The sequence below is a fragment of the Serinus canaria genome, chromosome 18 (assembly GCF_022539315.1).
Source record: "Serinus canaria isolate serCan28SL12 chromosome 18, serCan2020, whole genome shotgun sequence".
Lineage (NCBI taxonomy): Eukaryota > Metazoa > Chordata > Aves > Passeriformes > Fringillidae > Serinus > Serinus canaria.
The window spans coordinates 6,152,136-6,176,139 of NC_066331.1; the positions used below are offsets into that span (position 1 = coordinate 6,152,136).

General features: G+C 55.3%; 2 protein-coding genes across 2 annotated transcripts; both read right to left on the reverse strand.

Moving 5' to 3' along the window:
* Positions 1-4,844: 4,844 nt before the first annotated feature.
* On the reverse strand, positions 4,845-17,154 carry FDXR (ferredoxin reductase). The gene is made up of 12 exons (XM_018919046.3): positions 14,451-17,154; positions 14,262-14,359; positions 13,051-13,146; positions 11,750-11,872; positions 11,105-11,218; positions 10,492-10,593; positions 9,112-9,219; positions 8,857-8,941; positions 8,040-8,236; positions 7,556-7,727; positions 6,984-7,157; positions 4,845-6,297 (listed from the first exon to the last, which is right to left on the reverse strand). Exons 1-12 carry the CDS (start codon positions 14,479-14,481, stop codon positions 6,167-6,169), a joined length of 1,431 nt encoding a protein of 476 aa, XP_018774591.1. The 5' UTR covers positions 14,482-17,154; the 3' UTR covers positions 4,845-6,166.
* A 127-nt stretch (positions 17,155-17,281) lies between these two features.
* On the reverse strand, positions 17,282-22,575 carry FADS6 (fatty acid desaturase 6). The gene is made up of 7 exons (XM_009094596.4): positions 22,385-22,575; positions 21,808-22,160; positions 20,895-21,061; positions 20,493-20,673; positions 19,535-19,722; positions 18,819-18,998; positions 17,282-17,922 (listed from the first exon to the last, which is right to left on the reverse strand). The coding sequence occupies exons 1-7, from the start codon at positions 22,537-22,539 to the stop codon at positions 17,773-17,775; spliced, it is 1,374 nt and encodes a 457-aa protein (XP_009092844.3). The 5' UTR covers positions 22,540-22,575; the 3' UTR covers positions 17,282-17,772.
* Between the last annotated feature and the right edge of the window lie 1,429 nt (positions 22,576-24,004).

The following is a 24,004-nucleotide window of genomic DNA, read 5'->3' on the forward strand; positions in this document are numbered from 1 at the left end:
GGACTGACTAGTCCATGGACTGGATCCCTCAGAGGGTCTTGGCTCACAAATATTTCCCAGCAGAGCTTCCAGGAGGACTGAGGGGATCTCAGCAACCCCACATCTGGGACAATACCCAGCTCCACCATCACATCCATGACTCCCCAGCATTCCCATCCCAATGGGGCATTTAATCCTCATCACAGCCCAATCCCCACACGTGAGACAGAGACAATCCCAAGTCTGGACCACAACTGGGCACAGCTGGAAGGTGTCTGGAAGTGGGGACAAGCAGTGGAGGGCAAGGACTGATGGTGGCACTCTCATGCCAGGCCACAGACACATCTCCTCTCCACTGGGTCCAGTGGCTTGCAGTGAGCAACTGCCCTGAGAGCCCAGCTGCAGTTTTGCAGTTTTCCTGGAAAAGTCCTTCAATGTCTTAAAAAAGAAAACTCCAACATTTTTCTTTGGGAGAAGGTAGTGAGTTCCCAAATCCAACCTCCTTCTGGGTCTGGATCACCACATTGATGCAGCTTGTGGGAGCTGTTCTGCATCATCAAAATAATTTATTTGTGCATCTAAACACTGAAGTCCTTTATATATATATATATATAATTTTTTTTAATTGCCCTGATGGCTACAAAGGCCCAGGTTAAAACAGAAGCGCCACTGGCACCCCAGGATGGAGCCCACAACCCCAGGAAATGCAGCTGCACTTTCCTCTTACTGCCCTAGCCTCTTAGTGTCACTCTCCCAGGGGATGCTGTGCCCTCATTGCCCAGCTTTCTGGGCTGGGTGGGGACAGCACAGGCACCAAGTGCCTTTCCCCACCTTCATTCTCCTCCTTCCCACTGCTGTGCTAGTGGCCCAGTGTGCATCCCAGCTGGTCCCTTAACCACGGCACAGTCCCAGCAAAGGGAGCTCAGCCAGCTTCTCCATCGCCTCGTTATCTTTCCCTGGCATCTCCTCTTGCAGGAGGCTCTGTAAGCAGGTAAATGCAAGGAATGGTTCTCTGACAGCTCCTGGTGTGCAGCCACCTCCTGCAGGGAAGAGCTCGCTGGCAGCCAGGCCGGGGGAGCAAGGAGAATGTGGAAGGCTCGTGCTGGGACTTGTGTTTGCCCAGGTTTGCACTGGCCCATCTAGGCCAACACCAGTCAGAGAAGTGCCCTGGGCTCCATGCAGACTCCTCAGAGCCCACTGCAGCCCCACTGGCATCTCACATCCTAAACTCGGGTAAAGCCCCACATCTTGCCCCAGCCCCCTCCATTCTGGTTCCACCAGAACTCGAGCCTTGCAGAGTTCCTGAGAACCCCCACCTCCAGCATAAACTTGCACCCCAGACCCTACTCAAATCACCCACTCCCAGCCAGGAGAGCAGCACACCAAGGCTTTGGTATCTCCAGCTCTGTGAGGCAAACCCCAGCATCAGCCTCCTGCTCCTGCAAGAAAGTCAGTGTAAGGTTTCTAATCCATGTGCATACTAGACCAGTACTTGGGGAAGGAGAGGAAGGACCTGCATCTGTGCACTGCCAGCATAAAGCCAGAGCTGCCTCTGGAAATACCGGGTGGCATCTGGGTGACAGCCCTCTTGGGCTGTCCCCACAAGCATCTGCACCCCACTAATGGCATCTGACATCAGATGCCCACAGGTTCCTCTGCCAGAGCTGAGTCTTGCAGGCGACACTTGTGACACATGGGATTTGGCCATGGGGACCTACATCCATTCCTTGCCCTGCACTCATCCCAGTCCTGCATCCATCTCAGTCCATCCTGTTGGCTGCCAACCTCTCCTTCCCAAGAAGTCTGGCCAAAACTTAAGAAGGTCTGAGCCCAGGTGCTCCTATTCCTGTTCCTGTCCTATTGGGTCTCACGTCAGATGTAAACATAGGTGTAGATCATCTTCCTCCACGCTCTGCCCCCTTGAGCTGACAGGGCCACCCCTCCTTCTCCAACTCCCCTGTCTGCTCCATCCCCCAGAGAATTCAGGGCTTCAGTTCTTAAATAATCACACAGAGCTGGCCGGTATCTTGGATCCCAGCAGCCATAAAAGCAATCAAGGCAGAGAGTGGAGCAAGGAGAAAGGTGGGACAGAAGGCACAAGGATGGTGCTGTGCATGGTGCCCGGCTGGCACGGGTCCAGTGCAGCTCCAATCTGGCACAGCTCCGCTGCCACTGTGTCCTACCCTCACAGTAATTAAGGGAGCAAAAATAAACACGGATGGTTTTATCCCTGCAGGGTTAATTCATCCCCCTGGGGTGGCATGTGCCTGCAGGGCTGCCCCAGAGGCTGGGGATGAGGCAGACAAAGCTGCTGGAAATGGAAATTTCCCAAGAAGGAAGGAAATCACTTCTTTGTGGGGTGTAACCAGCCATCACCCGCCAATAACTTTATTTGCCGCTGTCATATCCCTAAATAACTCCTGGAAGCAGCTGCTTGGAGTTTGCGTCTCCTACACCTCTGCTCCTCTCTTGACCTTGAGAAATGAGCTCATGCAATCCCAATTTCCAAAGTCATTCACCCCAAGCAGAGGGAAAAACATCTGGATTTGCAGCACCACTACCTGACCCTGCACAACCCTTCAACCACAAACAAGACTTTGGCAAGTGCAGAACCCTAGCAAGACTGGATCTCTAAGACTGGGCAGGGAAACCATGAGCCTGTGGTGGGTCTGGAGTCAAGGACGTGCTTGGGGTCCTCTGGGAGAAGGGATGATGTTGTCCCTTAAGTGAAGTGAGGCTGGTATCCAACTCCAATGACCCCAGAGCCTGGTATGCCAATGTGTACTCCATCCCTGCCCAGGGCTGGGAATGAATCTGGAGGGGAAGAGCACATGAGGGATGTGCCTGGGAGAGCAAGAAGTGAAGGTGGGTTAAAGCAGGGGCCGGAGCTGTGCTCAGCCAAGGCGCTGAAGTCAGCACTCTCTGGAGCCATCTGTTCCCGGCGAGGCCCCAGCGCAGACGGACTCGCCCGGGCTCCCTCCCGCCAGCGGGTGCCGCAATTCGGTGATTCATGCGGAGAGGGGCCGGCGCGTGGCCGGCCGCCGCCCCTGCGCCACGCCGGCTCCGGGGATGGGGCTGGAAAATCTGTGTTAGCCATGCTGGGGAAAAGCCTTTTCAACCATTTTTCTGGTCGCGTGAGCTGGCTTTTAAACAGCAACACAGCTCCTCAGTGCCAGGCCAGAGATCCAACTCCAGCTGGTTTTTCCCTTATTCCTGAGCACAGGAAACCTCCTGCTTTTTGGACTCTAAATACCCATTGGAAGAGGCCACCTTCAGAAGGCAAACTAGCAAAGCCAGTGAGAGATCTGCACTTGTCTTCTGGGAGGGGTTGGAAAATGAAGCATCAACAGGAGCTTCTGGGATGCCAGACCTGGTACTCCAAGGCAGGAGCCCGCAGGCAGCCCACAAGCCTGAAGAGCTTGCCCGGACATCTTCAGACAGGGAAACTGAGGCACAGCAGTGCAAAGCGACAAGAGGAAGTTGCAAAGACCCAAATGGAACCATGCCACCACCCTACAGTGTGACAAGCTTGGCCCCACAGCCAGCCTGGCTGCCTTGCAGAGAAGCACACAGGAGACAGCGAGGGAAGCGTGGAGCAGGGAGCCATGTCCAGCCACTCTCCAGGCCATCGCTCACCACATGCTGACCTCCAGCAGCTTTGTGCAGCCTCATTAAAGCTAAGCTGAGCCATAATTCATCCAAGCAGGGCAATCCACATGCAGAGCTGGCAGCAACGACTTTCAGTGTTTCAGGCCTCTTTCCAACAGCAGACGGGTGTCACTCACAGCATCGCCTTTCCAGCTCCTCACCTGCGTCAGAAAACGGCCTTGGAGCTGCTCCTGTGGCAGCTCAGGAGAGCGGAGGGCGAAGAGATGGCTGCCCAGCCAGTCTCCCCTCTTGCATTTCCGCGGTGGGGACACACCTGGGGCAAACACAAGGTTATTCATGCCGAAAAGCAGAGCCCGGATGCGAGCGGGAGCCTGCAAGGGTGCCTCAGGCTGCCCGGAGCCCCGGCGGGCAGCAGGAGCGCTGGGAGCCCCCGGCCCGGGGGTGTCAGGTCACCCCCATCCCCTCCCGGCCCCTCCGCTCCCGGTACAGGCTCCCAGCGCCACCTAACGACGCGGCGGCGGGGACAAGGACCTTCCTGGTGCTGGATGCATCCCAGTGCCCTGTGGAGGATGGAGGGCGGCGACAGCGATGGGGAGGCAGAAGAAACCTGAACACAAGGCTGGGGCTTGGGCTCGTAGGCAGCAGAGGAAAGGGAGCTGGATGCATTGAATAAGAATTTACATGATTGTAACCATACTCCCTCTGCCCATGAGGCTCAGTCCCCTGTCCCTGCCCTTCACTGACCTTCATCATCCCATGGTTTTCCCACAGACCAGCATTAACCCCAGAGCCTTGGCCAAGTTCTGGGTTGAGCAAAGTCACTGAGCTCAGCAAGGACAGACACTCCTGTTATTCTGTTATCACAGCCCAAAAACTACCCCAAAGCATCCTCAGTTTGGGAACAGCCACGTGCCAGGCTCAGTGCAAGCACAGTGGCCTTTTCCACCGCTACAAAAGCAGCCTGATATTAACATTCAAGGCGATGTGGAAGAAAATCCTGGAGAGGATCTGTCTCCTCTCTTCCCAAAATCTTCAGATTCGATGCAGCCACAACAACCCCTTTGCCGTCACATTCCTGGCTGGGCTGCCAACCTGAACTGCTGCTCCCCGTGGTAGGTGCAGCCCCCTTGCCTCCCTCCCCCTTCCCAAAGCTCTGATTCACCTCGGAACCCAGCACTGATGTAATCTCCGGCTCAAGAGTTCAGCATTAGGACTGCATCAGCCACGAGATATAAGGAGAGCACATCACACAAACAGCTGTTCCACAAAAGCTTTATTGCTCGTTTGAGTACGAGTTCCCATTATCACATTTCCTGAGTTTCTTAATGAGCTTTCAAATGAGATTTAAATAGAAAAGTATGGGAGAGAAAAAGGGAAAAATAGGGAGAAGTCAGAGATCTCCGTTCCTTGAGTTGAGACAGAGATGAGGTGAGAAAACAGTGCCCTGTGGGCAAGTCCCCTGCCGTGAGAGAGCTGGGCTGAGGTGGAGGTTGCCCTAGCTCGATCTCTCCTCTGCCTCCATCACAGAGCCACTGCCACTGTCACCATTTCCACAGGCCAGGGAGGAGGGGTTGCACAATCCTGCAGTGCTCTGGCAGGGAGCACGGGGGGTTGGGGACAGCCAGGGAAGGGGCCCCACTGACGCTGCCCCTGCGCCAGGGATAAAAAGAGATTACAGCTCACGGCTTGTAATCTGGCTTAAAACCTGACACCATCACCGTAGGCAATCTGGGCTAAGAGAAGCATTTAATAAGCTTCAAAACAGAGACAAAAAAAAAAAAAAAAAAAAAAAAAAAAAAAACCACCAGTGAAAAGAGAGAAAGAACTCAAGGCACTGCTTGCACCAGTCAGTACTGGCAGATACCAATGGACACAGGATCCCTCACGATCCTGAACAAGGCAATTACATGCTTGCTATCCCAATCTACCCTGTAAGACAGACTGTGGGAAGTAGAAGGCAAATTAATGCCCTTTTCTGCTTGTGTAGAGCTCACAAGTGGAGAATACCCAGAGCTGCCTTGCCTTGGGACGTTGCAGGAGCCGCAGCACTTTGGGGGCTGCTCCAGGGTCAAGGCAGTGGCAGACAAAAGAACCCAGACTCAAGTTGAAGGTCCATTTTGGCTTCCCTGGAAGGGTTTATTTAACAAAAAACAAAAATTATTAAAAGATGCCTGCTCTGGCATGAATGACAAGGCAACAAACCCATTTGGCTTGTGGCTTAAAGGGGAAGCAGCAAGACACAAGGAAACTTCTCCATGTGATTTGCTGTGAGAGAGTGGCTGGCCAGGAGTTCCCCAGATGCACACCTGCACTGCATGATTCATTAATGCTTCAAAGACAGACAAGAATCACCTCTGGGAATGGTAGCTGGCTGCAGGGATGCAGGGCCAGCCAACAGCCTCGGGTCTTGAGACTTTGGGAACCCAGAGTTCATTATTACCAGAGAGGCCCCAGTGTCACACACTCCTCCAGAGCCACCACCAGCCCCAGAGAGAAGTCCTGTGCTCCCAGGCTCTGCTCATGACCCACTGGAGTTGCCCCAACAGCACCAAAGTGATGCAGTCCCACCACTGCTGCCTTAGTGACCGATGATCCGCAGCATCTCCGCAGGATCTACGATCTTCTCCCGGGGTTTGCCAGCAGCTTTGCCTCTTGCCACTTCAGCAGCATCAATCTTCTCCCAGTCCGAGAAGGAAACGGGACGGACCCCTGAGGCAATGGTGAGAGACAGGAGAGAGAATTTAACCAAATAGGAACAAGTTCGGCCTCACCACCCCATTGGCAGGGCCCTGATGTGGCAGCAAAGCTGCCCTTTTCCAACACAGTGTCAGGGCTCAGCCTTGCAAAGGAGAAATAATTCCTAACACCAGAAGGAGAGGGCTGGCAGGTTCCAGTCGGCTCAGATCAGTCAGACCTTTGTGAGCCGTAACAACAGTGAGCACAAATCACCTCAGGGAACAAAATGCTTCCAGTTCACTGTTAAACCTCAGACAGTTTAAGAGGCAAAACACACACACACACACACTTTAATTGAATGTCTTTAAACACAGCTACAGCAAATTACTCTCCTGGGCATTTTAATCTTTCCCCTAACTTGCTTGGAAGGATTACTAGGAAAACCACTCAAGAGCAATAGCTCACTGTCTCGGCAGCTGACACTGACATTTTACCCAAGGTCTGTGCTGCTTTTATTGGCCCTTCCCAGAAAGTGGTCATTAACCTTAGCAATGACACAGGTATTTGAGAGAATTCAAGCCCTGTTCTCCCTGGGCTTTGGAACATCAAAACAGCAGTAACATCCATTCCCATGGTTCACACTCTGCTCCCTCACAGATCCAGGAGGAGTTCGGCTGCGTTGAACCTTCCTGCTGGCTGCTACCAAGCCTTGCACTGACCTCGGCTGCGCAGGATGCTCTCCACAAGCCCAAAGCCTTCTCTGGAAGGGGATATATCCAGCACACCACCCTGGAGATCCTCCAGCAGAGACTGGGCAGTGTCAAAGCTGTCGTTCATGGTGGTGATGATCACGCCTGTGGGTCCTCTCTTCACCCACCCACTGCAGTACAGACCTGCAGGGGCACATGGAGCAGCCAGGCTCAGGTCAGTATATGGCCTTGGACCCTTCTGGCTGCAAGTCCTTGCCCTCTTCCCCACCTTGGTGATGTGAACAGACTCTTAAACAGTGCTGTGGCAGGAGTTTGTGTACCTACAGATCAGCACAAAACAGCTACATGGGCTGTGTCACTTTAGTAACAGGATGCAGTAAATCCCCTGTGCTAAACAAGACAGCCCTTAAGAAAGGGAGACTGGCCAGCTCTTAACCCCTGATAGAGGCAGCTCATGCCCTCAGTTTCCACTCTCCAAGGTGTGCAATATCCATGCCCTTGGTGAATGAACTTCCCACCCAAAGCCCCCAGCCCACCAGCTGTGCTCAGCATGTCCCATGCAAATTCCTGTGGATACGGACCTGGGACACCCTCCACTCTGCCCGAGCTGTTGGGGATGACCCCGTGCTGGCTGTCAAAGGGCACAGCTGGGTCCAGCGGCAGGCTCCGGTAGCCGATGCTGCTGAGCACCAGCCCACACTCCAGCTCCTCCACATCTCCAGTGGGAACGGCTTTGGCAGAGTCACCTGAGCCCTGAGAGAGGGAGGAAAAGGCTGCTGACTGCCACAGTCACCACTGCAGAACAACAGCCCCTTCCAGTCTCCTATGGCATCTTTGACCCCTGGGTATTTGCTAAAGGCCATTCTAAAGCAGCATCAGGAAAAGAGGTTCCTTTGGAAAAACTCTTTGTGGTACCAGAAGCTCTTTTGGTACCAGATTCCCTGAGAGCCTGCCAGAGGCCACTCCTGACAGACAGGGAACAGAGAGGTGTCTTTTGGGAGATTCCCAAGGGATGGATGTGTCCTGCTCCACCCCAGCCTCCCAAGGCCACCAGGCCCCCAGTACCTCCAGGCGGGTCAGGGCCATGCGGATGCCCCTCGCCCTCCTCCCATCAGCACTGGGCAGCACTTCCTGGGGGCTGCGTTGGAACTTCAGCCCCCACTCCCGGGGGCCTGCTGCCCCTGCTGCCTGCATCTCCACTGGCTTCTCCAGGGCTGTTTTGATCATCAGCTCAGTCAGTCGCTTCCTGGGCCTGGAAGCATCTAGGGAAAGAGAGAAATCTTCACAACAGGAATCAGCAAAAGCCCCTTGAGACACAGCACTGGGCCAAGGCAATGTCAGGGCAGTGTCAGTATGTGAGTCTGTCATGTCAGTGGGAGCCTGACACCTTTGAGATGACAAACTGCAAGTCAAAGTGACCAGGGGTCCTCCTGAGGCTTCAGACCAGTGGGACACACAAATCAAAGTCTGCAATTTTCTGTCTTGCTGGTGCTTGAAGGCAGCAGCCTGTGGAGAAGAGCAGGTCTCTGGACACCCTTGAACTCAGTGTTTTCTTTTTAGGTCTACAGGAAGCTCTTAAATCAACAGCCTTGGGATCTCCCCTGCAAGGTTCCCTCAGCCCTCCTGAGCCTCCTGCCCTCATCACTCAGAGTGCAAGCACTAAGTGGCTGCACAAACAGAGATACCCAATGTTCCCTTATCTTGGTGCCTCCAAGCACTCTGAGGACATGACACACCATGGTAACTGAGCCTTCGTGAGCCAGGCATTAAGTACAGGACAAGAGTTTCTCTGATGTACAATCTGGGCACCTGCAGATCACTCCTGGTTGCTCACCTGCCAAGGTGAGTCCCTGTCTGGAGAAGCATGGCACACTTCCCTCACCTTTGACAGCACTTTCAAGGCCTGTGAAGTCGGCAGGGTCCAGGACAGCTCTGGCACCAGGCAGGTTTATCATCTCCCGCAGCTCCTGGAAATTGTGGGCAGGAAAATGTAACCCCAATCAGAGAGAGGACAGCCCCAAACCCCTAGGAGCCAGGAAATGGGTGCAGGAAGGAGGATGCCTGGGGTCCACTCTCCCCACCAGGGACAGGCAGTTTGGGGCTCAGCTCTGGGAAACAGCAGCACCTCCAGCCTCACCTTGATGGTGAAAGCGACTTGGAGAGGTCCCCTCCTCCCAACCAGCCAGACACGCTTCACCTTGCTGCAGGCAAGAGCTGCCAGGGAGCTGTCAGTGATGTCTGTCTTCTGCAAAACAGAGACAGCAGAGTGGGATGAGGGCAGATCTGGAGGGAGCTGGGGAGAAGGCACAGCCTCTGAAGGTGAAAAATCAGCAGAAAAGCTGGCTGTGCATGCAGAGAGCCCGAGCGAGGACGGGAAACAAGTCATCTCCCTTTGCACAGAGCTATTTGCACAGCTGGTCCCTCATCACTGAATGTTCTTTCTGAGGCCATAATGCACCAGAGGTAACGAGCCAGCACCCCATGACTGCCTCGGGGGATCCACTCAGCAGGTTCACCTTGGGGCTAACAGAGCAAAGCCTTCAGTGAGCTCCATTGTGAGGTGCCTGCAGATGCTGTTGGGGAAATTCCCAGCTCAGGATATACAGGCTCTGGATGAAACCTGCTACAAACCACAGCTCAAATCACCACCTGCCTGCCTCAGGCAGCCCCAGCATAAGCACAAGCATGGCCAGGCCTCACCCTGGCATTGGCACCTCATAGAAATCCTGTGCTCTGTTTCAGTCATGTCTGCTTATCTAGACTGCAAGATCTTTTCCAGAGAAAACACAATGGGAGAGACACAAGGTCACCAGGATACACCATTCCAGACCAGCATTCCTATCAGGGAACTACCTGCCCACCCTTGCACTCATACCAGTGCCATGTCTTTTGCAGCACTGCTCCCAGCTGGCTTAAGTCACTGGTTGGCAGGGTCTCCAAGTTTGAGGGCTTTTATAATTTAATTTAGATATTGATAGAGGAAGTTGCTGCACAGCTGTAACAAACCTCATGGCATTTCTCCCAGAGGGAAAGCCTTTGCTGCCAACATCTGGGGCAGCAGCTGTATGGAGCAGCTGGTGCACACCAGCGCCCAGCTGTCTATAGGGATGAGGTCCACCAGTCTGCCCAGTGTCACCAGCTGAAACCAGGCTGCTGCCCTCAGCTCCAGCAGAAAAAGATAAACCCCAACAGAAGTTTCTGGTTTGGTGGCAGAAGAGGGAAAGTGGCTCCTCTTTTGCTTCTCATAGGGATGATGCTCAATTTCCAACACTTTGGATGCCAGTAGAGCAATCCAGAGGCCTCTGCAGCATCATCCAGGTCATGGCCACAGCCTTGGATCACTCCCTATAGACTGTGAATCCATGGGTGCACCCAACAAGCAGCGCCTTCCCTAGGGAAACATCCCAAAGACAGAGTTTGAGGTTTTATCTGAGACGGGTAGGAGCCAGCAGCCACCCAGCAGGGAGGGAATCTAGGGCGTGGGCTGCCCTCATGGGGCAGAGCAGCCATCACTCACCCTGAGAAGATGCAGTGGGGACAGCAGGATGCGGGCTATGTCCAGTGCCACATTGCCATGACCCAGAATCAGCGCTGTCTCACAGCTCAGGTCAGGCTTTAGCTGTGGGAAGAGAGCCAGCTGTGAGGAATCCATAATGCTTCCACAATGTCCAACCCTTTAGACCCGCTCCTCCCACCCAAATTCTCTTCTACCCTGCTTTGCCCCAAAAAGAGGTGATGTAGCTTGGGAAACTCCACACCAGTCTCCTCCCCAAGCAGACATGGCAACACAGCTGCTCCAGGCACTCCAGATGATCCCTCTTCCCACCTTTCTTGCCCTCCTGGGAGCAGGAGCTCTTTTGGCCAAAAAGCCTCCTCAGTAAGCAGAGCATCACCCCTACAGGTTCGCATCTGGCCCTGCCAAAATGTGCTGCAAACATGCAGAGCTAGCTAATCTACTCTCACTGATGTACAAATTGTTCACATTTCTACCATCTAAGAAGGATTTAACATGGCTCCTGATAATCTTTTCTAATTGCAGGCCTTTCAGGACTTAATCTGGATCTGAATGCCTGTATTTGGATGGAAAGAAGGATGGGAGGAAGGGCAGGGAAGCACAGGGCCATACTCACATCCTGGTTCTCAGGCAGCCCGTTGTACCAGCCCACGAAGGCTCGGGCTGAGTAAACACCAGGGAGGTTCTCCCCTGGGATCCCCAGGACCCTGTTGTCTTCAGCACCATAACTCTGAGGAGGTAGCAGACACAGTCAGAGATGCGATCATGTGCAGGGTTTGACACCACCAAAACACAAATCTCTCCTTCCAGCTGCTGCCAGGATCACTGCATGGCTGTGATATCCCCTCCCAAAGGCTGAGATACTCAGTGGAAGGGCTAAACACAGCCCAAGCACAGGGGCTTTACCCGCCTCATCATCCTGGGCTCCAGAGCCAAATTCGACGTCCTTGGTCCAAGGCAGAACTTGACAAGCTGAGGACTGAGCAGCAAGGACAAATCCATGGCAGGCTAAAATAAGCACTGGCCAGCACAGGGAGAGGTTTCAGAGACCTGCACTTGATGCCAAGCTCCAGCACATGCTCCCTGCAAGAGCTTTGGACGAGCCTGCGAGCATCTGAGCTGTCCCAAGGCTGGGAACAGTTTCCCATGGTAACAAGGCACCCAGAAGCACCTCACCCAAACACTCTTCCCAAGATCCCAGTGGAGAATAACCCTGCAGGCGTCCCCAGGATCCCTGGGACCCTGAGGTTGTGGTACCCACCAGCACCACGGCGTGGTACGCCTGCCGCAGCTCCGGCACAGTCACGTCCCTTCCCACGGTGACGTTCCCGTAGTAGGCGCAGCGCTCCGAGCGCGCCGTCTGTGTGAAGGTGTTGATCACGTTCTGCAGAGAGCACAGACCCAGAGTTACATCCACAGCAGGGCCAAGGCCTGCTGTTGACAGGAGATCCCTGTGCCCGTCCCCTCCAGCCTTGAGATGCTTCACTGCCTCATCCCAATCAAGTTATTCTGAGGCTCTTATCTACCAACAGCCAGAGATAACTCACAGGGAAATAAGCACAGCTGTGACTTGGCACTCTCTCCACCACCCTCTGTGAAAGGAAAAGCCATATTTTGCACCCACCTGGGGAGGACAGGACCTTCCCAGTACATCCAGCCCCTCAGAATCAACCCCACTGCAGGGGAAAACTCCTTCCCAAAAGTGAGGTTTGCAGCACACTTGGTCCCCTCTGCTGGCATCTCATCTCAACCCTTCCTGAAAGCCCCTCCCTCGAGAGAGGATGCAGGACAGGATGGCATGAAGGCCGTTTTCTTCTGAGTGATCAGGGCTACACAGCAAAACCACCATTCCCACCCCTGCAGCCCCAGATGGACTCAGCCTGGGGACAGGACAGACACCACCATAACAGTGGGGCAGTGTCTGCAGCATGTCCATTCCTCTCCTCTCACACAAAGGGATCCAGGCATTTTGGTCTTTGGACCTCCAGAGATTAGAGGAAACCATTTCAAGATAGTGCTGTGTCTGGATCTCCTGTGTCCTACCCTTCCAACCACCTCCAGTCCAGCTCAGATATAGCAGATACTCCTGGGTACCACTCACTGCCAGGCAAAGGAAAATGGCTGGGAAATCCTTGGTTTAACTTTTCTTTGCCCAGGAGAGCACCTACAGCCCAACTCCACGGCCCCCATGAGGAGATCTGTGTGTTCCCAGAATGGGTACTGCTTGAGGGGCAAACAGAACAGCAGTGAGCAGCCCAGGGACACAGAAACCCATCTGTGCTCCTTGGCCTTGCTCTAGGCCAGGCTTATCAGCACCAGGAGCAGCACTTCCCATCACAAGCGCCTAGTTCTGGCCTGCTGTCCTGAGCCCTTATGCCAGGTGTCCCATGTCACCTGTCTGTGGTCTTAGCATGGACAAGGAGGAGATCTGGACCTCTCTGGCCTGACAGCTCCATGTCACAGAGAGCTTGGGGCACCAGGAAGGACAGTGACCACATCAGCTGCACCCACCACTGTCACAACACTCAACCACACAGGCAAGGGCAGGGAGCCAGCACCAACCTTCACCTCAGGGTGGTCTGGGGCCACTCCAAAACGGACGAGCCCGAAGGGAACGGGCAGCTTCTCGTAGATGTCCACCAGGGCCCCGCCATGGTGCTGCAGGAGAAGAAAGTCACAGGCAGGATGAGGACAGAAAGGTCACAGGAGCCTAGCAACACTCATCTGCAGCTGGGGGAAATACAGGGCAGGAAGATGGGCTGCAACAAGCCAGACACAGCCTCTTCCAGACTTTTCCATGAGCAAGATGATGCTGCACCTGTTACTGCCAGCTCAGACCACAAGATGTAGCAGAGAGTGACCCCAACCACCACCAAGTCCATCTTTTGGGGCTCCATCTCTCTACCCAGTCTGGAGCTCCTTTTCCCCACTAACCTGGTGGGTATCCAATACCTGGGGAGCTGCTCAGAGAGCCCCCATGCCAGCTGGGAAGCAGCCAGTACAGCACCCTGCGTGCTGGGGGACCTGCCAGACATCTCCCAGTCCCCAGCAGAGATGCCCATGCCCTTCGATGGCCTGGCTGAGTCACCTCAGGGTCAGAGCCTTAGACTGACTCTTGGCTGCAAGGCTTTTGTTATCTTGTATTTTGAGTCAGCCTCTTCCAGAGATTAAGCAGCCCTGAAATTCGTCCCTGAGGCTTAGTAACAGCTATTTTCCAACACATTCCAGAGACAGCACAGCATGGTTTAATGATGGGGTTAAGCTGCTGTATTTCTGGAGGGTGCCAGTAGCCCAGTTCTGTGTTTAGGTCTCATTTCCCAACAGACCTGACTGCCCAGACCACTGAAATTTGCAGACACAAGGTAAAGCATCACCCATGTGTCTTAATTCTGCTGGGGGAGGATAGCAGGTCCCACATAACTATTTTAAACACACAGTTAATGTCATTCCTTCTGGGTGACAACAGCTTTGAACGAGGCAGATTCCCGCTGATTATTTGATTCTAGAAAAGTCATATGGGATAAACTCACAGGATGGACAACCCAGGGGCAGGGCAGGGATGAAAGCAGCGGTACCGACCCCAAGCAAAGAAGCCCAGAAGGACTTTGTGGGGTCTGGGCAGCCCCAAGCGGCCCCCCAACAACACCGACCTGGCTGGAGCAGAGCCAGGAGCCCACAAAGCCACCCCAGAACTGCTGAGAGGCAGGCAGGGCAGAGATGCCCTCGGCGGGGAGGTCCCTGTCCTCCCCCGCGGGCAGATCCCACCGCGGTACCTTGAGGATGTGCTGAGCCGTGTAGAAGCCGGCGGGGCCGCTGCCCACCACGCAGACCCGAGGCGCCGGGGCAGCCGAGGACAGCCACCGCCGCAGACCTGCAGGGGAGAACGACAGGCAGGGCGTGAAGCCACCCGAGCTGCCACCTGCCAGGGGCGGCACGGCCCGTCCCTAGAGCCCGGCACCCACCCAGCGGGGCTCGGCCCCCCGCGCCGGCCATGGCCGCAGCGGAGCAGAGCGGGGCCGGGTTATGAACCGAACCCGGGAGGCGGGAACGCCTCGAGCTCAGGGACAGCGCTTAGGGCCGGACCGGGGCCGGCGGGTGTCAACTGCTGCACAGCCCAGAACCGAGATCCCCGAACCCGCGCACCGGGGTCCCGGGGCCCCGCGCCTCTCACAGCCCCAGAGGTGGAGCAGGGCCTGCGGGCGCGGTTCCCGCAGCCCCTGGGGCCCGCAGCGTCCGCTCCCCCGGCCACGCGTCCCCCGCGGCCAGGCTCCGCTGCCGCCGCTGGGTCCCGCCCCCCTCCTCACTGACCAATCGTGAGGCGGCACAGCGCCTTGCTTAGCATAACCCCTCCTCCCGCCACCGCCTGGCCCCGCCCCCGCACTGACAGCCAATGGCAGCTCGCAATTTCTACGGCGGCTGACCGGAAACGCGGAGTTACCATAGAGAGGCTGAGAAGGAAAAGCCATCTGGCGGCCGTTCCCACCGCCGCTCTCTATGGTGAGCCGTCCGCGGTACCCGGCGCGCTCGCAGGATCATCATCGCTGATGCTGCTAATTGCCTGCGCCCCATTATCGCCCAAAAAGCGACCAGCTGCCGAGGTCTACCGGGGAAAGCGAACCTCAGACTGATTTTAACCATGCGCTGCACAGTGACCCTGCTCTTGCCCCGAGAAAACCCCAGCGTCCTTCAATAAAGAGTAAAACATTAATGCCAGAGAGAGTGGATAAATGATGCTGACAGAACTGCCCCAGCGTCCCCACGGTCTCTGCTTTATTTCCTCCTTCCTCCTCATCACTCAGCACATTTCAAATGCTGGTGCTCTCACTTTCCATGCAGGAACACTACATCTTTCTTGTTCAGACCCTGCACAACACACCAGACAGAAAAATCATCTCAGCAGGCCCAGCAGACATTTAAAAGTTGACCAGATGCCAGAGCACGCAGGCAAGTGCTTGACAGAGCTTTTTAAATGCAATTAAGACCATGAGGAGTTTACAGCCAAGAGCCAGTTGTAATATGGATCATAAAATTCACACACTTTCTCTCCTGGTATTGGAAATTAGTTGATGGCTTTCTGCAAAGGCACACTGGAAACGGCAGCTGGCTCTGTGCCTCCTTCTGCACCTGCTCCTTCAGGGGAGCTGTGGTGAGGACCAGGAATTCTGACAGCTCCAAACCCTCATCCTCAGGTCAGCACAGCAGTCATTGAGCACCTGCCCAGAGAGGCAAGACTGAAGGCTCCAAATATCACCACAGAGGTCATCCACAAAAGCAGTCAGTTTACATTTGGAGGGTTTCAAGCACATGAGTCAGAATCCTTTTTTTTCCAGAATTCTCCCTTTTCCCCCATTAATTTCTGTATCCACCAGTTCTGGCAGGGAATGATCCATCTATTTCCCAATCACTGGCTGTCTGAGGGACCTGCAAACACTTGCCTTCAGCTGACATTGCTTTAAACAACATCCATAAAATCCAGCTGGGAAAAGAGCTGTTGCTCCGACCAATGCCTGGGAACGTTTTGGGGGTTGACCTCTTTGCAGCAGGAGAGGGCAAAAGAGCATTTTGTGCCCACAAACAGGAACATGTGAGGTTAAGATTACCCTACCTGAACCAAAAGCACCTCTAATGTTCCCTCACCCCTTTGCTGGAGCTGGGAATGTCAATAATTTGTCACTTTTATCTTACTTATCTCTGATGTCTCTGATGCTCTGAGAGATGAATTGGGGAAGGAGGGGGGAGAGGGGGGGGCACTCTGGGGAGGGTCTTAGACCCCCCAGAGCATTCAGGCCATTTGCTCTGGCCATGCCCCTCCAGCTGCTCCCCCATCTACAGACCAAGCCTAAGCCCTGCTCAAAGGATGGGCTTTGCCCTTTGGGTGTTCCATAACGTCCTGGATCGATGACCCACATGGGCCTGGAGAGAGGTGGCAATGCCATCAGACCAGTGCATCAGCAGCCCCTGGACCCCAGCCCAGCATAAATCAATAATTCAACATTTCGGACGCCAAAGGGGTCGCACTGAATGGTCCAGGGCCACTCTTCCTTGTCCTGAGTCTGGATCCTCTGCACAGGGATGCCATGGCCATCCCAGCTCCAGCCTCACATCACAGGGACACTCCTCCCATGCATCTGAGGAAGCTCCCACACTTGGTGGAGGAGAAGCAGAGTAAAACACCATGGATTGCCTGCTGCAACAATCACCCTGCCACGGGCCAGGACCAGGGCAGAGCATCCTTGAGCCTTGGGACACATTTGCCTGTGAAGCCTTATAAATCCACAATGTGGCACTGTGGGGGGTGCAGGCTGGATGGAAGGACAGCTCAAATCAAAGAGCAAACCCCCAGGCTGAGAGCAAAACCACACTCCTCCCAGTTTGGCCACCTGTCTTTTCTGCTGCCAGCTCCCCACCGTGACCCTGGGCTGGACTTTGTCATCGGTGTTGCAGGTCTGGGACAGCAGAGCAGCCTGGTAAAGGCAGACACAGCTTCCCATAGGTGGCTTGATCTGGCCACATGAGCATCCCGGCCCTGGCAGCCGCACAGGGGGCAGAGTTCACCCTCCCTGAACAGGGAAAGCCTCCCAGGCCCTGACACCTGCCTGCCTCTGACAGATGATTCCCTTGATAAATTCCTGCCATTGCAATGACCAGGTCTGGGGTCACCTCTGGCACCCCAACACAGACACCCCCCATGGGGTGAGGGTCCTTCCCCCACTCCAACCCTGGGCACCAGAGGATACCAGTCAGACTTCCTCCAGCAAAAAACCCCAATGATAAAGGAAATCCACCCCAAGTGTTAAGGCTGAACTTATCTTTGAAACAAATCTTTGTTCCTAGAAGGGGCTGATTTAGCCCAAAGTCAGGCAAAGCACAAGCAGCAGAGTCACAGCCCCCTCCCCACATCCACCCCTTCTCTGAGACCCCGACCAAACAGCTGCAGCTCCATCCTACAGATCCTGGTGCTTCTCAGTTCTGGATGTCCTGGACGTGGTGCCGCATCCCCCACGGATGGGGTGGTTTCCTCTCCCCAAGGGTGAAAGCAGAGTGGATAAAAGTAAGCCCTGGCTGGTGATGACTGTGGGGAACCCCGATTTTTCTGTCCCAGGTGCTGCACCACCTGGCTCTCTCCCTGCAATGGCTCCGTGCACCATTTTCTAGCCAAAAGCTAGACTTCAGGGAGAGATGTTTCCTACACAGTGACTTCATGGAGGTGTTGGTCCTGCTAGAACCATCCCTCTGAATGTCCCTGCAGGAAACAGCCCCCAAGTGCTGCAGCCCCCAGGGTCCTCACTGGATGCCCACCAGCTCCGTTATGGGGGGAGCATGGACCATCAGCTCCTCGTATCTCTGGAGGAAGAGCCAGAGCCTGGAGCTGTAGGTGTCCTCGTTGTAGGGCAGCTTCTTCTGCTTTAGGTACTGGGAGACGATGGGTTTGATCTGCAAAGGCAAAGGTAACGTCACTGCTGTGCAGGGTGCCCTGGTGTTTGTACAGGATGCCTGAAACATGCACAGAAAAGCCATCCCACATGCCCAAAGCTGGGCTGGAGCAGGCAGCACCAGCTGCAATATCTTTGCTGTGAATATTAAGAGGAAGGTGGTTTCCAGTTGCAGCATCACAGGGAGTTCACCCTGGCAAAACGCCTTTGGAGGGCTCCAAATTAGGAGATATGCCCTAATGAGGCTTCTAATGAAAGCCAGCCAGGAATGCTCATTGTTCACACCCATCATTATTGGCCCACACAGCCAGCTCGTGTATGGGACTGGGAGGCTGCCACAGCCTTAATGACCTCCTTCCCTGTGACACCTCTTCGGGGGAAGTAGGTCCTGCCAGGCCTCTGAGCTCAAGCAAAGGACACTGAAAACAAAGGCACAGCACTTGCTGTGGTGATCGTGTGCTGAAGGGTGATGTATGGACCTGCCTTGGCATCCCCTCCAGCCAAGGCAGTGCTCAGAGCCCACGTTTTGAACACACCCCACACCTCAGAGCAGCAAGTAAGGGCACGACCAGAACGATAGGAGGTTTGCCTGGATGTTGTCTGAACCAAAAACTGCACTGCGCAATGCTGAGGATACTTTCCCAGTGGAATAACTGGGAGGATCCTGGACTGCTGGAAGGCTGCTGCAGGCTGGAATTGGGACCAGGAGTAGGAGCAGGGAGTAGAAACCCAGGAGGAACAGGAATGGGATGGCAGGGGATGGGTTAGGGACTGTTGCAAAGCAGTGTCCCACATGAGAAGGAGCAGCATAGACAGGTTTGGCAGTGGGGGCGGAAGGGGGTGGGAAGATTTCTTGTCCCCGTGTCCCCTCCCAGTCACCCCCTGGAGTCATCTCACCTTCAGGCACATATTGTCAGAGAGGCTGGGGAAGAGGTGATGCTCCACATGGCAGCTGATGAGCGAGTGGCCGAAGGACCAGTCGAGGAGGGAGTTGCGGGGCAGGTTGAGGACACCCAAGCTCATGAGGTGGATCCGCTTGGGTTTGCGATCGGCCGCGAACATGGGGAGGCCAATGTGCTGTGGGAGAGGCAGGGTGGGCACCCTGTGGCACCTGCCACATCCCCAGTCTCTTCCCAGCAGAGCCAATGGCAGCTCTGCCTGTGTGTGGGCACAAAGAGCCACATTTTGGGGTCTCTCTGCCAGCCCAAGAGCTGGGTTTGTCCCTAAAGTCATTCCATCTTGTGCTTGTCCATTGAGCCACCAAGTAGCTCCCAGGCTCTGTTCCCCCAACACATCCACACTTAGAGCCACCAGCCTCTCCCCACCCCAGGGCCTGTAACACCACCTGAAACACATCAGCCCTCCCAGCCACTGCAGAGGACATCATCTTCACACCCTTTGCATTCATCTGCCCTGATATTTTCTTAGGGCCACCATTTCCACCCAGCAGCACCAGCCTGATCCTCCTGGTGACAACATCAGCACATGGGAGGTGACAACTGAACCCACATGCCTTAAGGTCACACAAGCTCCAGCTAGCAGCACCAGGGCACTGGGTGGTGGCTTGCCCATCTCCAGCACTGTTGGGATACCTTGAAGCTTCAGGTCTCTACCTGGAATATGTTGACATGGATGTAGGGATGGGCCAGGAGGGATCGGGTGACCAGCATGCACAGCAGGGCGGACCACGGCGACTGGAAGCCTGAGACATGGAGCAGGAGCCAGTAATGGCAGTAAAACCCCAGAAACATGCAGCAGAGGGTCCGGAGAGCTGCCTTCCACTCCACTTTCCTCAATAAATCTGAACAAGGAAGAGGAGGCAGCGCATGGGAGAGGTGTTGATGTTTCCCTACCATCACTGCTGCTCCAGCAGTCAGGCTGCCCAGTGTGCCAATAGCCCCACAGCCCAGCCCAGCCCATGAACTCACTTTCCCCATCCTCCAGGCTGGCCCAAACCCTATAAAACTGCTGGGGTGTGGGTCTGAGAGACTCCCCAAAGCAGCAGATCCAGCTGTGCAACATCACTCAGGGGATTTGGACGCACCTTCGTTTCTTATAATTTGCCAAGTCATTGTTCGTGCATTTCGCACTGCCCAGAGCTGGGTCATGCAGCCTGGAGAGCTTTGCTTCCCCAGCCTCTTACTGCTTTCTGGGCTCTTCTCCCTGATTGTTTTCTGGCATCATTATTTCCCTGGAGCCACGACCTTTTCTGCCCAAGCTCTTTGTGTCTGGCCCCTGCAGCACCCCAAACCTCCAACCCATACATGGCCACCAAACAGCCTGTGTGTTCCTCTGATCAACCTGTGACCTGCGTGTGAGACTGAACCCCATTATGGTCACAGATCTGAGTTCAAGGAGAATCGATTGGGGTGCTGCAGGCTCATGATGGCTTTTGCCAGAGACTTCAACAACCAGCCCAGGAAAAGGTGAAGGGTTTTCTCAGCATCAGCAGAAAGTAGATGCAGAAGATGTGGTCCTCAGGGCAAGTAGGACCCTTGGGTGGGGTGAAATCTAGGCAGTCACGAGCTTCCCATACCAAGTACCCTGTCCCAAGGCACCTGGGACACGTACCAAGTGCAACCAGAGGGGTTAGGATGGGCACTGCGAGAGGAGCGATGAACATGTAAACGTAGCGGTTCAGGAAAGGAAGTTTCCACGTGCTGGAGTCCCCCAGGCCAATAATGTTGGTGTAGCCGTGGTGAATCTTCACATGGTTGTAGGTGGCCTGCTCGACTGTGAAAGCTGAGCAGAGCTGGGAGGGAAGAGAGAAAAGTTGTGGTACCAGGGTTGGGCACTGCCTGGCTTGGGCTTGTGTGGGAAGAACCTGTGGAGATGATTTGGAACCCACAGACCCCAAACCACTCTGGAAATGGACTTTTAAGAGTTAAGCACCAGAAACCTTTCCCACCATTCCAAACATTTCCCACCACCACAAGGTGCCGATGGGGTGTTTTTGGGGGCTGCCCCACTCACCTCAATGAAGAAGATAGCCCACACTTTGCTCCAGGTCTTGGACTCAGTCAAGGCATTGTGGCTGGCCAGGTGGCTGCCCTTGACGGTCAGGGTGTGATGCACCACGCCAAGGGTGAGGACACCTGCCAGGAAAGGGATGGCCTGGGCTGACCGCAGGCACAGGAACCCTGTGGAGAAACCAGCCGGGCAGCAGCTTGGCCATGCTCACGTCCTGCAGCCCTCTGAGCCAGACTGGAGGTGTTGCTACACCCAAACACACCAGCCACAGCCCTAAACCTGTTCTTCAGCCATAGTTACAGGTATTTAAACCATGCAAGTCAGAGTTTGGCTCCTCATCATCCTCATGACTTTACCAGTCACACTCACCCTTGTGCTGAAGATTTGGCCACTTCCAGCCTCGATGGCAACAAGTGCTGCAGGTGCCTGATCCCACCCTACAATTCTGGGTTGTGGGATTCTACTGGTGCTATTACTCTGCCAGGATTTCAGCATCCCCAGGAGTTCAACCTCAAGACAAGGCCCCAGCTTTCCAGCCATGCCACCAGAGACCCACACTCAACTCTTTTCCCTTGCACCCACCACAGTCAGGGCCACCAAAACCACCATGTCCCATGGTGGGACACATCACCCACTGTCCTGCCCTGTGTACATCTGCCTGGGCACCATCCCCTCTACCCCAGATACCACTGTGCCCTCAGCCCAGGCTGCACCTCGGGTGTCATCGTCACCTGCTGTGGGTCAGAGTGCACCAAGTCATGGGGAGGAGCACTTATTGTGGCTTGGTTACAACCTCAATAGATGCCAATAGGCTCCCAGCACAAAGCAGTCATGAGAAGACTGGGACCCCCAGTAGGACCCCTGGGGACCACCCCCCCCCCCCCGGCCATGGTTTGGGGGGGCTGAGCCAGGTTACCTGCTGGGAGCAGGAGGAAGCTGCAGGCAAGGATGCTGATGTCCACGCCGTGTCGCTCCCACCAGCTGCTGCTCTTCACCACCTTCTGCACCAGCTCCAACAGCTCGGTCATCAGGGCTTCCTCGGACTGCCATGCTCGCTGTGGGGCTCCCCCGGGGGTCACATCCCCATCACCCAGTGCTGGCCCCGGCTCCCAGCCCTCGGCCATCACGTCTATCCTGCTGCCACCAGGTGCTGTTGTGCCCCGGAGCGAGGGGTCCCCCATCGCCCTGAGCCGGGGGATAGCGCTGACCTCAGCGCTGACCTGCCGTCTCCTCGGCCTCACCGGGTCCCCATCCTCCAGCGGCATCTCCCTGCGGAGCAGACGCCACGCAGGCTGTCACCCCCAGGGGACCAATCCCAGCACCCCGAGCCACCGCGGACGGGCTCGCCGGCTCCTGCTGCCGCCGAAGGACACGGGAAGGACAGGGATGGAAAAAATAAACAATCCAAGGAGAACGCAGCCAGCGGAGACGGCCGGAGAGCCACCCAGCCTCCCAGCACAGAGACAGCACAGCCACCAGAGCCCCCTACTCACGGCAGCCCCGGCTCGGCGGCTCTCCCGGCGCTGCCCGCTCCAGGGTGGCCGCGCAGAGCCGCGCACCGGCGGAGCTGCGATTGGGAGGAGGAGGAGCAGGGCTGGACGGGGAGGAGGGCGAATGCAGATGAGCCGCGGCGATAATCCGCCTTCATGGCCCATTTAGGGGAGCAGCCGTGGCGTCGGGGGCCTTGGGGAGGACGCTCGGCTAGGGCCCTGGGAAGCGACGGTAGCAGAGGAGGGAAGGAGTGGAAAAAAGATGGATAGAGGTGATGGATATGTTGGAGGCGGAGGAGCCAAGTGCCAGGAACAGCCCTGAGAAACCCAAGCGGAGCACTGAGGACAGGGATAGGGTTTCGCTTTTGGCAGGGAGAGGGAGCAAACTTTGCATGTCCCACGTGGGAGCCGTTTTGGGGAGAAAATCGGCCTTTTCCACAGCGAGGAGCAGGCTGCAGGAAGGAGGGGCTGCGTGTGCCCGCCTGCCCAAACTGCTGCTGCCGCGGAGCCTCCCAGCACCTCCACTCTGCCGGGAGCACCTGCCAGGGACCAGGCCACCCCAAACTGCCCCTTGCAGCTCTGGCACCCAGCTCTGACCCCTGCAGGGTCTCTCTTCTCTTCTGACCTGATTCTGTATGAATTTACCCCATTTTCCATCACTGCCTCCTGACTCATCACCCAGACACTGGCATCCAAAAGCTTTGGGGATGCCCTGCACAGACCAGAACATCCAAAGCTCTATTCCTTTATGAAGGAAAGCTAAAATCACATTGCTCCTCGCTGTGGCACTGGATTTCTTCTTACTTTGTTATTTCTCCTTGCCAAACCTCAAATCAGCTCAACTGATCCACCAAAACCTTAATGAACATTGACATCCATCAAATCCACATGGATTTGCAACAAATAAGGCTGGTTTGCTGCACCCATCACTAGGATATCACAGCCCCAAACTGAGACGGGCTGAGCGCCTCCAGTAACATCACATCACTGCTGTGATTTGCAGGGAAGAAAACCTCACACTCAAGTTACACCAAGCCCCAGGGAATTGTCATCATTCTCTGGAAAAAAATTAATACAATTTAAAAAAAAAATGCAAGCTGCTGCAAAAGGGGCAGAGCTGAGAGTGCGTCAGAGACCTGCTGAGGTTTCATTTCCACTGTAAGAGTGTGCATTAGGAAAGACCATTTCTAGAGCCAGGGGCACTGAGGAATCAGGTGGTGTGTGAAGCCCAGACAGTGATTCACTCTGATAAGCAGAATGGCTTTTGCCACCTGCCCACAGCTGGGAGAGCACCCATGGGTGCTGCCAGGCCAGGGGAGGCAGGTGTCAGGCCCAAAGGTGCATCAGGTGGGGCTGCTCCTGAGAGACACATACCTACATTGTCATACCACAAGGGACAGTGGCAGGAGGGTGACAGCCCTGTTCCAAAGGTGCTGTTTGGCAGGGGCAAGGGTGAGTTGTGCTGGAACTGCCATTGCACAATGGGGAAGAACTGGTTATGTGGGGACAGCTGAGGAGGAGCAGGGGGTGGGGATCACCCACACATCCAAGACCAACATGATCCACGAGGATCCCACTAGCTGGCACAGGGAGAGGGAGGTGCATAGCATCACTCAGTTCCTT